Source organism: Cotesia typhae, unplaced genomic scaffold (assembly GCF_013202065.1).
Source record: "Cotesia typhae breed Kobodo isofemale line unplaced genomic scaffold, CoteBio_Ctyphae scaffold_13, whole genome shotgun sequence".
NCBI classification, from domain to species: Eukaryota; Metazoa; Arthropoda; class Insecta; order Hymenoptera; family Braconidae; genus Cotesia; species Cotesia typhae.
The window spans coordinates 8,162,319-8,177,311 of NW_027423774.1; the positions used below are offsets into that span (position 1 = coordinate 8,162,319).

Here is a 14,993-nt window from a genome sequence, read left to right on the forward strand (position 1 = left end):
ACAAAGCTGTTGTCCAATCTTATGCTTTTCTTTTAATGTCAAATTGATTTTTTCTTCAAACAAGATGTCATTTAGAGAAGTACTTTCACATAACTCCATAATTAAATGTATCCTATCTTTTTCTGTACAATAAGCCATGAATTGAATAAAGTTCGGATGCCTGACAACTTCCAAAATTTTTATTTCACGACATGCCAACTTTAAATTTGATTCAGATAAAATAATAGTCTTCACTGCAACCTCGGTTCCATTCCAGCGGCCTTTTTTAACTTTGCCTTGTGCACCAGCTCCTAACAATTCTTTAAAAATAATAAGCTTTTCTTTCTTGATTGATGTAATCGTAGAATTTTGAGCTTTTTTCAAAATACATAGAGCGTTGTCCATCAGAGTCGATTTCGACAAATTCTTGTCATCATTATATTTAAAGCTTCCTGAAGAAATTTCTAAATCCTTCGATTGGCATTTAATAACACATCTGTAAGTACTAGTAACATCGATACCTGATATCCAGTACCTGAACTGACCCTGTTCAAATAATTTTTCATCTTTGTACCACACAAATACAGACTTGCAACGATCCTTACAGTTGGTTATGACACCAATTCCGAGTTTATTCTCACAATAGCCATTAAGTTCATCAACATCATGGATGATGTAATGATTATTATTCAAATCTTCTTCATCTTCAATAATATCTGCTGCCGGAAACAGAAATTCGCGCTGAAGATTCTCAGGATCGGTATTGATGTTCAGTAGTATTTTCCCCCAGCAGAAATTTGTGCAACTCGGAAGCCGTTCCTACAAGGGTCAAACTCATCAATAGTAAGATAGCATAAGTCTTCAAATCTCATATGATAGAGATTCTCTTTTTCCACATATGCAATAGAATTATCTCCTGTGTACTTTGAAACAATGACGCATTCATAGTAAATATTAATATTGTTGTTGACTTTCGCCGAAGTAGTTGATAAGTTACTCTTGTCGTTGAGCTTACGATGATGTTTTCCTTCGATTCAATATTATCATAACTGTCAGTTTTTGAATCATGTAAGGTCAACGGAAGCTTACTTGGACATTTTGAGGGTTCTGATATATATCTTGAAGGTTCGTTTTTCAAAAATGTCAAAAGGTAAAAACGAATCTTTTTGACTTTTGGTCTCTCAGAAAGTGCCAAATGTCACCCTCTTTGTCCATTTCATTTTTAAAGTTCGAAATGACAGATCCATTGAAATGACCCAATAAAACTTTGTATTTGGCAAATGACACATCGGAATTTTTTCGAACTCCTGTGTTGCCAATACTGTGATCTCCTCGACCGTATAATTTTTACCGATTTCTAATAAGAGTTCCTTAACACCACCTAATGGTTTTAAAACTTGTTTGAAAATTCCATCTTGGTTGCGCAGCCAGCCAACCAAAATTTTTCGATAAGAAATGGATTTTTGTTTCTCATTTGAAGTTCCTTGTGATTTAGAAATGGATATAGATGCAGAATAACCAGATTTTGGCATAAACTGTAACATGGAAATTTATGTATGGATTATTTAAAATTGTATTATAAGTAAGAACAAAAATTATCAATAAAAAAATGTAATTACTTTAGTTTTAGAGCTTCCCAAAATTTGCTGGTCATACGCAGGCAGCTTGCTCAGCATTTCTGCAACCAGCTTCCTCTTTTTACTAATGATCGGATTCTTGATTTCTGCAATTAAAATAAAATTAAATAGAGCAAAGACCTTTAAAACCTGTATATACTTCATATAAAAACTCGAAATTTTATTGTGATATTGACCTGAATTAATGTGTAAATTGTAATACTCAATATTCTTATCAAGTATAAGCTCATCCGATTCGATACTGACACCATATGAGTGACTATCTTTAGTATAGGTTAAGCCCACTGCATTCGGGAAATATTGCTTCAAAACACTCAGCTTTAAATTTCCCCCAGTGGTCAATGGCAATAAAATTTCTTCACAATCGTAGTGAATTTTAACAAAAGCCATTTTTATTTCAACTAACGATAAGACCAATTTTAATTATATATTTTTTAACTAGCCGCAAGCGAAATAATTTTTTAACCGTTTCCTTACAAGGCCTACAGGAAAAGAGATTGTTACTAGTAAAAAATATTTAAAAAAGTAAAAATACATAAGCGCTGTCTGGCGAACAAATTTACAAGAAAAAATAGAAGGAACATTTAGCGCCACCTTTAGATTATTGAGATAGACATACTAAGTATGTCAACGGAGTTGAAAAAGTCAGTGCTACTATCATACGTAATAACATGTCACTACCGGGCTTCCGTATAAATTTATTAAGTTCTTCTATTTCGACCGTAGGAACACGGTAGGGCGTTCAACTCGCAGTTAACAGACAAAGGCGGGAGAGTAAATTTAAATTTGAATAATTTAAAATTAACAATATATATTTAATAAATTTAAAACACTTAGATTATTTTAGTTAAATTTAGACTAGAAATTTGAATAGCTACGCGCGAGCCTTAATTTTGACCAATAATGAATCGTGGCTTGTTTTTTGCGAGTTTCGACCTATTCGACTATATTTTCTTGAACCAAGAATTATATCTTGACTCAAGAATTTTTCCTCTTGGCTCAAGAAATTCATTTTCTTCAAATTGGTGTTCTTCGTTCAAGATTTTTGCTCTTAAGTCAAGTTAAATTTTTTATCAGTGTACAATCACAAGCGTACGTTTATTTTAACAGCGAAATTTTCCTTAGTATGTCTAGACTAACTGCACGGCACTAAAAGTTTTTATAGGTTTTTTTTTGGGAATTTGCGGTGATTATAAATTCCTCTAATACCCTGAAATTTAATGATAGTGAAATCAGCCGACACCTGTCAAAATTTAGAATCTTTTTAATAATTCAATTTTTGTAATTAAAACTTTTTTTTTTTTATTTCACATTAAGAAATTTATAAAAACCCTTAGTGTAATTTTTTTTTTATTTTTATAATAATTTACTTATTGAAAAAAAAATTTCTAAAAATTGACAGCTGTCGGTTAATTTCAGTATCGTAAAATTTAATATAGAAAAATTCTCATTTTTAACAGAACAGATTAATAATAAAAAGCTTATAGCATTTTTAAGATTCTTTTTTTTTCTTCCTCATACTATTACAAATGAAAATAAAATGTGTTTTAAATCTTACTGGAGTTTTCCCGCTCGTGATATTGCAGCTATCTGCTTATATGTAATTAAGTAATTCTACTATGGAGACTATATTAGTGTACATACAGAGAGCGTTGTGATCAATCTCCTTTCAGATTCACAACAATAATAACAGTGGATTCAGTCAAAAAGAAATTGAGGGCTACAGCTGTTCGACGTGTTTATTTAGTTTTTTGATTATTGAAAGATTCATTCTACTTATAAGTTTGTTATTGATGAGTAAATAAACATCGATGCGAAAAAAATGAGTGATCCCTTTAACAAACCGGATAATACACCATTTGTATCTGTCGAAAATTATTCCGCGGATGACATTTTCAGTGGAAGAGACAGAATGAATCTAAATTATGAACCATCAGTCCAGCAGAACATCATAATTCATCAAACTGGAACAGATTTAAAAAGTAACATCGAAGGTTTCGGCGATTCTTCGGATACGAACAATGGTATGATTATTGTATGTATAAAATCTAAACAGTTTCAAAAACAAACAAATTCCAGAAACCGTTTTTTGGTTACATTTCTTGTCACTTTGAAGTTTGAAATTTGAAAATAATTTGGCTACGATCTGATAGGATTGAATAATTTTACGGAATTTATTTCTTTCTTTTTTTTATTATGTACCCGAGTAAAAAAAGCGCCCTTTGGCCACATCCGACATGGATAGGCAGATTTCTTGTTTAAATATTTAAAAAAACACGTTATTAAAAGGCAATAATGTAAAATTTGTTTTTTATTATATTTTTGCAAATAACGATATGAGACTGACGACAACGAATAGATATTTGAAAAGACATCTACCAAAAAAAATAGTATATTACACACCGAGGGAAGTAAAGTAAGAAATGTCTCAGATCACATGTTTGTTGACCTCGGCTTCGCCTCAGCCAACAATTACATGTGATCTGAGACATTTCTTACTTTACTTCCCTCGGTGTGTAATATACTATGTAACAGATGAAAGTCATTTGATGACAAAAGCTGAAAATCAATTTATTTTTAATTTTCCCAACTGCGAAATAAATTGAAAAAAGTTTCAAAAGGTGACAAAAAATAGCTCAAATTGAAGATAATTATGTGAATTTTGATATAAATTTGATAGATTTTTGCTGTCTTTTACGGCTTAAAACTTATTTGAAGGAAAATGGCCGAAAAACGTTGAAGTAAATTTTTTTCCAATTTTCTAAATCACAGAATTAATTAAAAAAATCATCAAAGCCACACAAATGATAGTTTAAATTGAAGGTAATTAAATGAAGTTTAAGATAAATTTGATAGATTTTATCTCTCTGTTACATCTGGAAAATTATTTTCATGAAATGTACAAAATTTTTTTAAAATCAAAAAAATTTTTAAACACCCAGGACTAACTTTTCGATAAAATAGTTCAATTTTAGATTTTTTTTTTTTTTTAAATACTCAGAAAAATATTCTGAACATTTGTGTGTATCTGGGAAGTGTTGCTTTTTTTTTTTTGTTTAAAAAATAGCGTTTTAGCGTTGAGCTTTAAATTAAAATATCTCGAAACCTACGCAAAAGCAGTTGAGACATGCTGCGTATGAAATTTAGAGAATTGAATAAGGAATAAAATGAGCCAGACCCGATGTCTTTACGACCAATAGTTTACGAGATATTAATTTTTTAATGAAAAAAAAAAAAAAAAACGCGGTTCCGCTCAAGCGCTTCTAAACAAATAGTGGTAACTCTGCGAAAAATCAGTCGATTTACTTTTTTTTATTTTTTTAAATTGAAGCTTTTATTGTCTTCTGTAAGCAAAATAATCGGCTAAGCTCAAAAATATTTCTTTGAATTTATATGAATAATTTTCAATTTTTCTAAGTTCTGCGATGAAAAATAGTTGAAGTAAGAGAAAAAATATTTTTTTGCATAAATAAATTTTTTCGGCAATAAAAAATCGACCTGAGAAAAAAATTAAAAAAAAAATTTTTTTTAAACAAAAATACAGGTTACTATTTTAAAAAAATATCAGATCTACGGGGATTCAATGTCCGGATCCGACACGTTGAACGTGCGCCATTCCCCTCAAACCACTGTCGGAGAAAAATAGGGGAAATGATCATAATGTGAGGCAAATAATAACAATAGTAAGCGGCCGCTCAGAAACTAGTCCTAATTAACTTTTAAAAAATTGTTTCCACAATGTAGGTATCAAAAGATTCCAAATTTCATGAATCGTAAAGATATTCTATCGTATCGAGTACTTTTTTTTACTAAAGTATTTTCTGTTTGTTTAAGCAAATCATTAGTTAACAATAAAAAAAATTGATCCCACAATATAGGTATCAAACGATTCCAAATTTCATTAACTCTAGAGATATCCTATCGTGTAGAGAATTCTTTTCAAGAAATTACTTTTCATTTATCTAAAACAATTATTAGTTAACAAAAAAAAAAAAATAAGAGACTATGTTAAGATTTCATTTTTTTTACAAATATTTTTATAAAAAAAGTTCCCCACACGATAGAATATCTTTACGATTCATGAAATTTTGAATCGTTTGTTACCTGTATTGCGGGAACAAATTTTTAATTGTTCACTAATTATTTGTTTAATCGAATAGAAAATATTTTAGTAAAAAAAGTTCTCTACACGATAGGATATCTATACAATTCATGAAATTTTGAATAGTTTGATACCCATATTATGGGATAAAATTTTTGACATTTTCTAACGTTCTTTGGAATTCTTCTAGTCTTTAAGTCTACTCTATTGCATTGAGTCAGTATGTGATATTGTTAATCTAACTCGACAGCTAGGGCAGTCGACTGCTAGCGTTTTGGAGAAAAGATGACTGTGTGTCCTATTCGAAGTCTTGTTATGATACATTGATGTTTTCTGTTGTTAATTTCTAGTTGATTTTCCCAGACATTCTGTCTCTTATATAGGAGTATGGTCTGTTTTGAGTTCCAGATACTGTTCCGTTTTGCCCATATGTATTGGTCGATGGTTTTTTTGAAGTCTTTTATTGACAGTGGATCGCTAGTCCAAACTAGGACCAATCCTGACCTTCTTGGAGTTCTCTCTTGGCGGCAGCATCTGCTTTCTTATTTCCGGTAATTTGTTGGTGTCACGGTATCCATGCGAGTGTTATGTGGCATTCGTGCTGGGCTTAGTTCTGTAGTTTTTGTTGGATGGATTGAATTCTGGAATCTCTACTGGTGTAGTTTCTCAAGGCCTCGAGAACTGATTTGGAGTCCGATAGAATAAGTACTTAGTCTAATTGGAGATTGACACTTTATTTGACTGCTTTTTGAATTGCATACACTTCACATGAGAAGATTGAAAACAATTTTGGGAGTTTGAAGAGTCGCTCTTGTTCGTTGTATAGCACAGTGCATCCTCTTTTATTGTCCTTGACCAATCCATCGGTGTAGATGTGTTGAAAGCCTTCGTTCCTGTTGATTAGCTTGTAGAAGAGGTTTTGTAAACAATATTAGCTGTGTCACTCTTATTATCGCTTTCGTTAAAGATGTGGAAGTCGACTTGAAATTTAAGGCTTTCCCAGGATGGTACAGGATTATTTCATCTCGGTAGAGCTTTGTTTATTTCAAGTAATGGATCTCAGATTGCTTGGCAAATTCTATAGGTTAAAAGTCGGGGGAGTTGGGGCTGGAGCTGGTATGCTTTATCTGATTCTGACTTATCATCACTTGTTATGTGTAGGGGTTTTTTTTCTGTGACATGCATCAGATGCCATATATCTAAGAGATCTAAGCTTCTTAATTCAAACGGAAATTCGTGACTCTCCGCTAGGAGGCTTGTATTAGGACTATTGCGAAAATCTCCTAAGGCGATTCTAATAGATGTTGTCTGAATTGATTCGAGTGATTTAAGTACACTTTTTTTGGCCTAGTTATACACTAATATGCCATATCCGACTTTGGACCTGATGATGGCTTTTTATATATTCATTGAAATTTTTTGGTCTGCTCCCCAGTTTTTTGATCCCAGAACTTTAAGTAAGTTGACGCGTTGTTTGCACTGTTTTACCAAGTGGTTTACGTGGACTTTCCATGTTAAATTGCTATCAAAAATAAGTCCTAGGATTTTTAGACGGTTGCTTTAATATTCATATTTCATGTCATAACAGCAAAAATAACTCAAAGCAGATATTTAATAATTTACTCAATCACACAAGTTATGAGTGAATAATTGAAATTATCTATTCAAAGTAATACAATTATATGATGACAGTTAATCTGGTAGACATGTAATGATTTTGTAGAATTCAAAATGAATAAATAAATCATTAAAAACGAATAATTACAAAAGATGTACGTATACATATTTTTATTTTTTAATTGTTTTTTTTTTATTTTTTAATAATCATTTAATTGATTTTAAAATTAATAATGTTTACTAGATTTATTCTTGACGTCGCTATACTGAACTTTGATAAAAAAAAAAAAATCTGGAAAACGGTTGACCTAAAGGCCATCCCTGCAACTTCCTGCTAATTTCTAACACCAAGCGTTTATATATGATGTTTTTGAGCTCTCCGAGCTCAAAAATGTAATGATTCTGCTGTTTTTGAGCTCTTCGAGCTCAAAAAAAATCGGTTTTCCAGTAGATTAAGCTCACCGAGCACAAAGAGATAGCTGTTCTATGCTTTTAGGCTCTTCGAGCTCAAAAGTCTAATGAAAGTTTGATGAAAGACGATTTTTTTAATTTTCAAACTACTATAACTTTTGAATGAATGAACCGATTTTTTAACGGTTGACGACGATCGATGTAGTTTTTTGAGCTTTATAAAAATTTTTGAGCAAACAAAATCGATTTGATGAAGCGTTTCGGAGTTATCAGAAAAAAACATTTTTTCGATTTTTTTTCGTCAACGATATCTCACGAACGAATCAACCGATTTTAACTCGCTTGGTCGCAATCGACGTGGTTTTTTTGATGTTCAGAGTTGATTAGTTTTTGGAATTGATCGGTAAAGCCGTTCAAAAGTTATTCTAAAAAAACCACATTTTGAAAAAATTTTTTTCTTAGTTTTTTTGAGATTTCTCAAAATCTACCCGTCCGAATCGGTTCCAACTTACAGGAAATCTAAGTTTGGTGAAGCCCTTTCAAATGACGCCAACCGCGATCAAATCGGTCAAGCCGTTCAAAAGTTATAAAAGGTTCACACACACACACACACACGCGCGCGCGCGACATACGGACACCATCGCGGGAAGGATAAGGAAAGATTTCTAAGGCCTCAAAACGTCGAGATCTGTTGAAAACTCGATTTTTGCAAAACGGGGTAAAAACATTAACTTCCCGATTTTTCGAAAATCTTCGATTTTCTTAGCGGGAAGTTAAAAAAAAAAAACAACATGACGCGTTGTTGTTGATAAAATTTTTCTCATACGTCGATAATGAAGTTTCACTTATAAAATATCGCTCTCAGAGCAATATTGTAATGCTATAGTAGCTATTCCCACTTAACTAACTATTAGAAAGTTACTAGAGCCATATAGTAGATCGCTCTAGCAAGAATACAGTAGTTGACTAAAATAGCTAAACTGGTGCGCTGAGAGAGCCATACGGGATTGCTGTGAAGGGTCAATGCCTCGTTGAAGTCTCATACAGTGTGGCCAGATCGTGCGATTTTTTTAACCCCTCTTTGGCGTCGCGGGCGCCTCGGACACAAGCAAGCGATGCGTGTCTGTGAGTCGGAAAACCGAGCGGAGCCGAAGGAATCCGAGAAAGTCGAACGAATCGAGGGGAATAAACCTCCTGCCACACGAAACAGAGGAATAACTCACACAACAGTAGCTCTCTGTTCGTGTGAAATTCTAAGAATCCGATGTCAGCCGAAACATGCAGCGGGAAAAATAATGTTTTAATTTTTATTAAAATAAATAAATAATGCTTTTTTGTTAAAAACATGTAGGTTTAATTTTTTTTTTTAATATAAAAAAATTTTTTTTTATCAATAAAAATTAAAATACAAAATTTTTTTTTCTTAAAAAAATTAATATCAATTTTTTACGCTATTATTAATAATAATAATTTATTATTAAATAACAATAATAATAATAATAATAATTATGGTAACTGGAAATTCCCAAACGCAGTTTTTATATTAATTCTTACTTTTATTCGATACGATGTCTGATGGCTACGCGGCGTAAGTGAAAGCTTACGTCGGCGAAACTTTTGAGATCGAGTCCTCGCCCAATCAATTTTTTTTTCTCAAAAATTTTTTTTTATGTTGCTATACTAATAATAATAATAATAATAATAATAACAATAACAATAATAATAATAACAATAATAAGAATAAGAATAAGAATAATAATAATAATAATTGTTATTATTTTTATAAATAATAATAACAATGGTTATTTATAATAATTATTATTAATAATTTTGGTTACTGGGAATTCTCAAACGCAGTTTTTATCTCAGTTCTTAAGTTTCCACGGCAGGTCTTACGATGGCTGCGCGGCGTAAGTGTAAGCTTACGTCGGCGAAACTTTTGAGATCGAGTAAAAAAAAATTATTAAGAAAAAAAAATTGTTTGATCGAGGACTCGATCTCAAAAGTTTCGCCAACGTAAGCTTACACTTACGCCGCACAACCATCGTACGTCTTGCCGGTGGGAAGTAAAAACTAAGATAAAAACTGCGTTTGGGAATTCCCAGTAACCAAAATTATTAATAATAATTATTATAAATAACCATTGTTATTATTATTTATAAAAATAATAACAGTTATTATTATTATTATTATTATTATTAGTATAGCAACAAAAAAAAATTTTTTGAGAAAAAAAAATTGATTGGGCGAGGACTCGATCTCAAAAATTTCGCCGACGTAAGCTTTCACTTACTCCGCGTAGCCATCAGACGTCGTATCGAATAAAAGTAAGAATTAATATAAAAACTGCGTTTGGGAATTTCCATTATTGTTATTTAATAATAAATTATTATTATTAATAACAGCGTAAAAAATTGATATTAATTTTTTTAAGAAAAAAAAATTTTGTATTTTAATTTTTATTGATAAAAAAAAATTTATTTTTTATATTAAAAAAAAAAAAAATTAAACCTACATGTTTTTAACAAAAAAGCATTATTTATTTATTTTAATAAAAATTAAAACATTATTTTTCCCGCTGTATGTTTCGGCTGAAATCGGATTCTTAGAATTTCACACGAACAGAGAGCTACTGTTGTGTGAGTTATTCCTCTGTTTCGTGTGGCAGGAGGTTTATTCCCCTCGATTCGTTCGACTTTCTCGGATTCCTTCGGCTCCGCTCGGTTTTCCGACTCACAGACACGCATCGCTTGCTTGTGTCCGAGACGCGCGCGACGCCAAAGAGGGGGTAAAAAAATTGCACGATCTGGCCACACTGGTCTCATACATGATATGTATATATATGATATAACGCGTAATGTTACCGCGATTGTGTCTACAATTCTTTACGGATCTGGATGAAATTTGTCACACATATTCTTTGGATAATAACCTTGAATAAGTTCGAAGATGAGCGAAATCCGTCAATAAGTTTAAAAATGGTAGCCCTTCAAAATTATCAAAATAGCGAAAATCACATTTTCGGTGACTTCATTGATGGATAACTTTTGATTGAAAAGAGATGGCTAATTTTTTATAAAATCATGTGAAAGCTCATGAAATTACCTTTAATTTGACGCACAAAACGTTGAAATTTTGACCATTTTTAGTTAATTTATCAAAACTAAGAGTTCTATTGAACCATTTTCAGGCCATGTGTAGTACAACCAACTTGTGAATGTTATTTTATCGAGAATTCTAAACAGATCCTAATGAAATATAGTATACAGGTTCCTTGCACAATTAGCTTGCATGAGCCTTAAAATGAGCGAAATCCTTCAATTAGTTCAGAAATAGTAGCTATTCAAAACCCTGATTAAAAAAAAGTATTGAGATAAAGAAAAAAGTATTGAAAAGTCTTGGTTTTCTAGTCAATCCAATAGTTTCCAATACTTTTTTCTTTGTCTCAATACTTTTTTTTATTCAGGGAATGATCAAAATAGTAAAAATTACGTTTTCGGTGACTTCATTTATGTATAACTTTTGATAGAAAAAAAGATAGTTAATTTTTCGTAAATTCATGCGAAAGCTTACCAAATTACCTCTAATTTGACGTATATAACGTTAACTTTTTCATATTATTAATTACTTTATCGAAGTTAAGAGTTCAATTGAACCCTTTACAGGCAATATGTAATACAACCTACTTATGTGTATGTTAAAATAAATCTCATTTAGTGTCAAACGAAAGTTATTGAGACAAGATCATAATTCATTCTATGAAATCTACCTTCTATTTCCGGTGTAGCCGAATGGTTTCCTTTTTTTAGATTTTTAATTGTTTATGAGATTTGTATTCTTTTGTGAATTATATGATATAATAAATAAGTTTTAAAATGTAATATAATATAATTTCTCGACATTATTATTGATTGGTTCTTGTCATATTTTTCTGATTACAATGTTCCAAAAATTTAATAACACGGATTTAATTGCAGGCAAATATGATAACCTCAGATGTTAAAGCATGTACCGTTTACGATAATACATTTGTTAATAATAACGATAATAAAACAATTATTTTATAGATAAAACATTGTTTACAATGTGAAAACTTAAAAAATCTTTTCATTTATTCGAAAATGTCAATTAACAATATTTTTATTTTCAGCAAAAGACAATAAGATGTTTTGGACTCTAGAATTTTATCAACAGTTTTTCAACGTTGACTCTCATGAAGTATTTGAAAGAATTAAAAAATCTATGTTACCAAAGAGTGATAATAATTATTTATTATCTCACATTAAACCCAATCCCGACCTTTACGGACCGTTTTGGATTTCTGTTACTCTTATATTTGTAGTAGCTATAAGCGGAAATTTTGCTAATTATCTACAAACAGCTAATAATGGAAAATATCATTGGAAGTACGATTTTCATTTGGTATCATATGCTGCAATAACGATATGTCTCTACGTTTGGTTATTACCTCTCAGTATTTGGAGTGGGATTAGATGGAGTAGTAATACACAAGATGATATTTTACAATCACAGCTTACAAAGGTAATGTTGACTTTTTTTACAAAAATTTATAACAAGAATATGCATTATTCTAGGATTCAAAGACTTTATCAGATTTTTATTGATTTTAGACTACTCACGATTTAAGGATTTTAGACCTTTTATGTCTTTATGGTTACTCTTTATCAATTTACATTCCTGTAGCTATTTTGTGGACAATTCAAATAGGATGGTTTCAGTGGTTATTAGTTGGTGTAGCATCATTAATGTCTGGAGGGGTACTACTTAGATGTTTAATACCACTTATAAAAAGTAATATTTCTATACTTATGGAATTTATCTAAATTAATAAATAATGTATTTAAATTATAAATTAAAATATGAAACACTCTTTAGACATCGATATTTATAAGCAATCTCATATTCAACATGAAATTTTTAATATTCATTTTTTCTACCAGGTAAACAAAAACCACTATTTATTGTCGTAATTCTTGGAATGCATTTATTACTAGCAGCAGGATTTATGCTATATTTTTTCCATGTACCGGATAGAAAAGTTACTTCAGAACTCACACACAGTCAAGGAAGAACTGAAGCCATTATTTCTACTAAAAACAATTGAAGTTATCTTTAATTTACTAAAATTGTTAATAAATTTTAACATATGTAATATCTTAAAAACATGCGCTTTCATAATAAATTAAAAATCAAACAAAAACGTATAATTAGGTCATTCTATGTCCCCGTTCGGTTTAAATTAATTTTAGAGTAAAAGTTTCTTTTATAGTAAAAACGCACCCTTGCTGAAGGAAAAAAATTTTCAAAAATTCATGAGTAGAATTTAGAAAGTTAAAAAATTGAAAAAATCAACTTTTTTTGTGTAATACCTTTAATAGATCTTAAAAGATCCTGAAAATTTCAAGATGTGATTTCTATTTATTTCAAACATACGAATTTTAAATTAAAAAAGAAAAAAAAAATTTTCGCAGCTTTCAAGTAAGAAAAAGTTGAGTAGATACTCAGGTATCTATGTAATTTTATGCATGCTATGATGTAATTTCTTGAGCTCTTTGAGATCTAAAACATCGTTTCACTGTTATTTGGAGCTATTTCGAGTTCAACATTAGCATCTTTTGTTCAAAATTGGCTATTGTCTCGGAGTAATAGAGTTGATATTTTTGCCTCTCTGAAGAGATGAAACAATCTTTACTGTTAGTCAATGATGCTAAAGGTAATTGTGCGGGATATATCAGCCTCCTTACATAACTGAATTTGGCCTACTGCACTCACTAACGGTCTTGTGGGATAGTGTGCTAGTAACGCATGGTACTTTATTTTCTTTTTATGATGTTACCCGCCTGCTTCGCTGGGCATTTTGTAGAATTGTATTTTTAGATCTAAACTTGAAATTTAGTTAGAGTATTGATTTGACTAGCACAAATTCTAAATTTCCAAATTATTCCAGCTAATATTCATTGTAACTTTCAATGTGTAATCAATATAATGTTCCCGTGACTTTTTTCGAAAAAGTGAATAATAATTGACACGAAGAAAAAAATTAAAAATGAGAATTTGGAGTTTATAGGAGCTATAGCTTGGAAATTAAAAATTTTTGTTGTTAACGCTCACTTTCGCAAACCCCTGTGAGATGAGCTATCATAAAATTTGTCCATAGACTTTTTCTACATCTCTTACAGAAGATTCCTACCAAATTTGAAGTCGATAGGAGCTATAGTTTAAAAACGGGAATTTTCCATTGTTAACGACCCGACAACCCCTTTGGGGTAGGAATTTTTCTAAAATCCGTTCTGAGCTGACTACATGGCAAAAGTAATATTTCTACCAAATTTCAAGTTTGTCGGTCTGATGGTTTCCGAGATATCGTGATGAGTGACTATATAGATTGGAATCTCTTTTAATAATATAGATTATTTCCTTTCATGCCGATAAAAAAACAAATGGATTGAAGAAAAATGCTTGTCTTTTGTTTTTATCGGTGGGAAAAAGTATTTATTAAAGTTAATTAGAAATAAAATGGTCAAGAATTGATGAAATTTGAAAAATAAGTAGCCTGTAACCATCTACAATATTCCTAGTCCGATCAAATTAAGCTTAAGCAAATTAAGATTTTTTATGAGGCTTAAAAAACTCAGTCGAATGCCGCTAACCGCGTAGAAACTGATTTATTCATTCAAAAGTTATTGCGGTTTAAAGATTTGAAAAATAGTGTTTTATCAAATTTCTATCAGACTTTTGAGCTCAAAAGCATACAAAAGCTATTTCTTTGAGCTCGAAGAGCTCAAAAACGTCATAAGTGCAATTTAAAGCGTAGGTATGGAATTGGCAGGAAGTTGCAGGGATGGCCTTCAGAGTCAAAACCGTTTTCCTAATTTTTTTTATTGCTATCCTGTAAATCTACGTCGAACAGCTTACACTATGAAGTAATCCATTATGATTCTTCTCAATTCTTTTACATATCTATTGAACCTTTAGTTCTTTACTGACTTGAATTTACTAAGAGGACAATTAATTTGTCTGAATCAGTTGAAGGATACTGTTGTTCCATCAATTATTATCGATGGTGCTGTTATACCTTTTGTCGAAACATCAAAGTGCTTGGGTGCTCATATTAACAGGAACATATCTTGGAATTCTCACCTCTTACAAACAGTTCGTAAAATAAAATCAGCTCTTTATTGCTTTAAAGTACGCAAAAATATCTTTTTAATTGAATTGAGAAAGCT

At 30.9% G+C, this 14,993-nt stretch overlaps 1 protein-coding gene across 1 annotated transcript; it reads left to right on the forward strand.

The window, feature by feature from the left end:
* The first annotated feature begins 3,302 nt into the window (after positions 1–3,302).
* Positions 3,303–12,967, forward strand: LOC141534192 (protein YIPF1). Its single transcript, XM_074253377.1, has 4 exons — positions 3,303–3,640; positions 11,897–12,288; positions 12,378–12,558; positions 12,708–12,967. The coding sequence occupies exons 1-4, from the start codon at positions 3,439–3,441 to the stop codon at positions 12,869–12,871; spliced, it is 939 nt and encodes a 312-aa protein (XP_074109478.1). The 5' UTR covers positions 3,303–3,438; the 3' UTR covers positions 12,872–12,967.
* Positions 12,968–14,993: the final 2,026 nt, after the last annotated feature.

Bases quoted from the DNA above. Each gene is read 5' to 3' on its own strand.
- LOC141534192 (XM_074253377.1), top strand. From the start codon at position 3,439: ATGAGTGATCCCTTTAACAAACCGGATAATACACCATTTGTATCTGTC. The intron at 3,641-11,896 runs GTATGATTATTG...TTTTATTTTCAG, and splicing joins TTCTTCGGATACGAACAATG to CAAAAGACAATAAGATGTTT. The intron at 12,289-12,377 runs GTAATGTTGACT...TATTGATTTTAG, and splicing joins TACAATCACAGCTTACAAAG to ACTACTCACGATTTAAGGAT.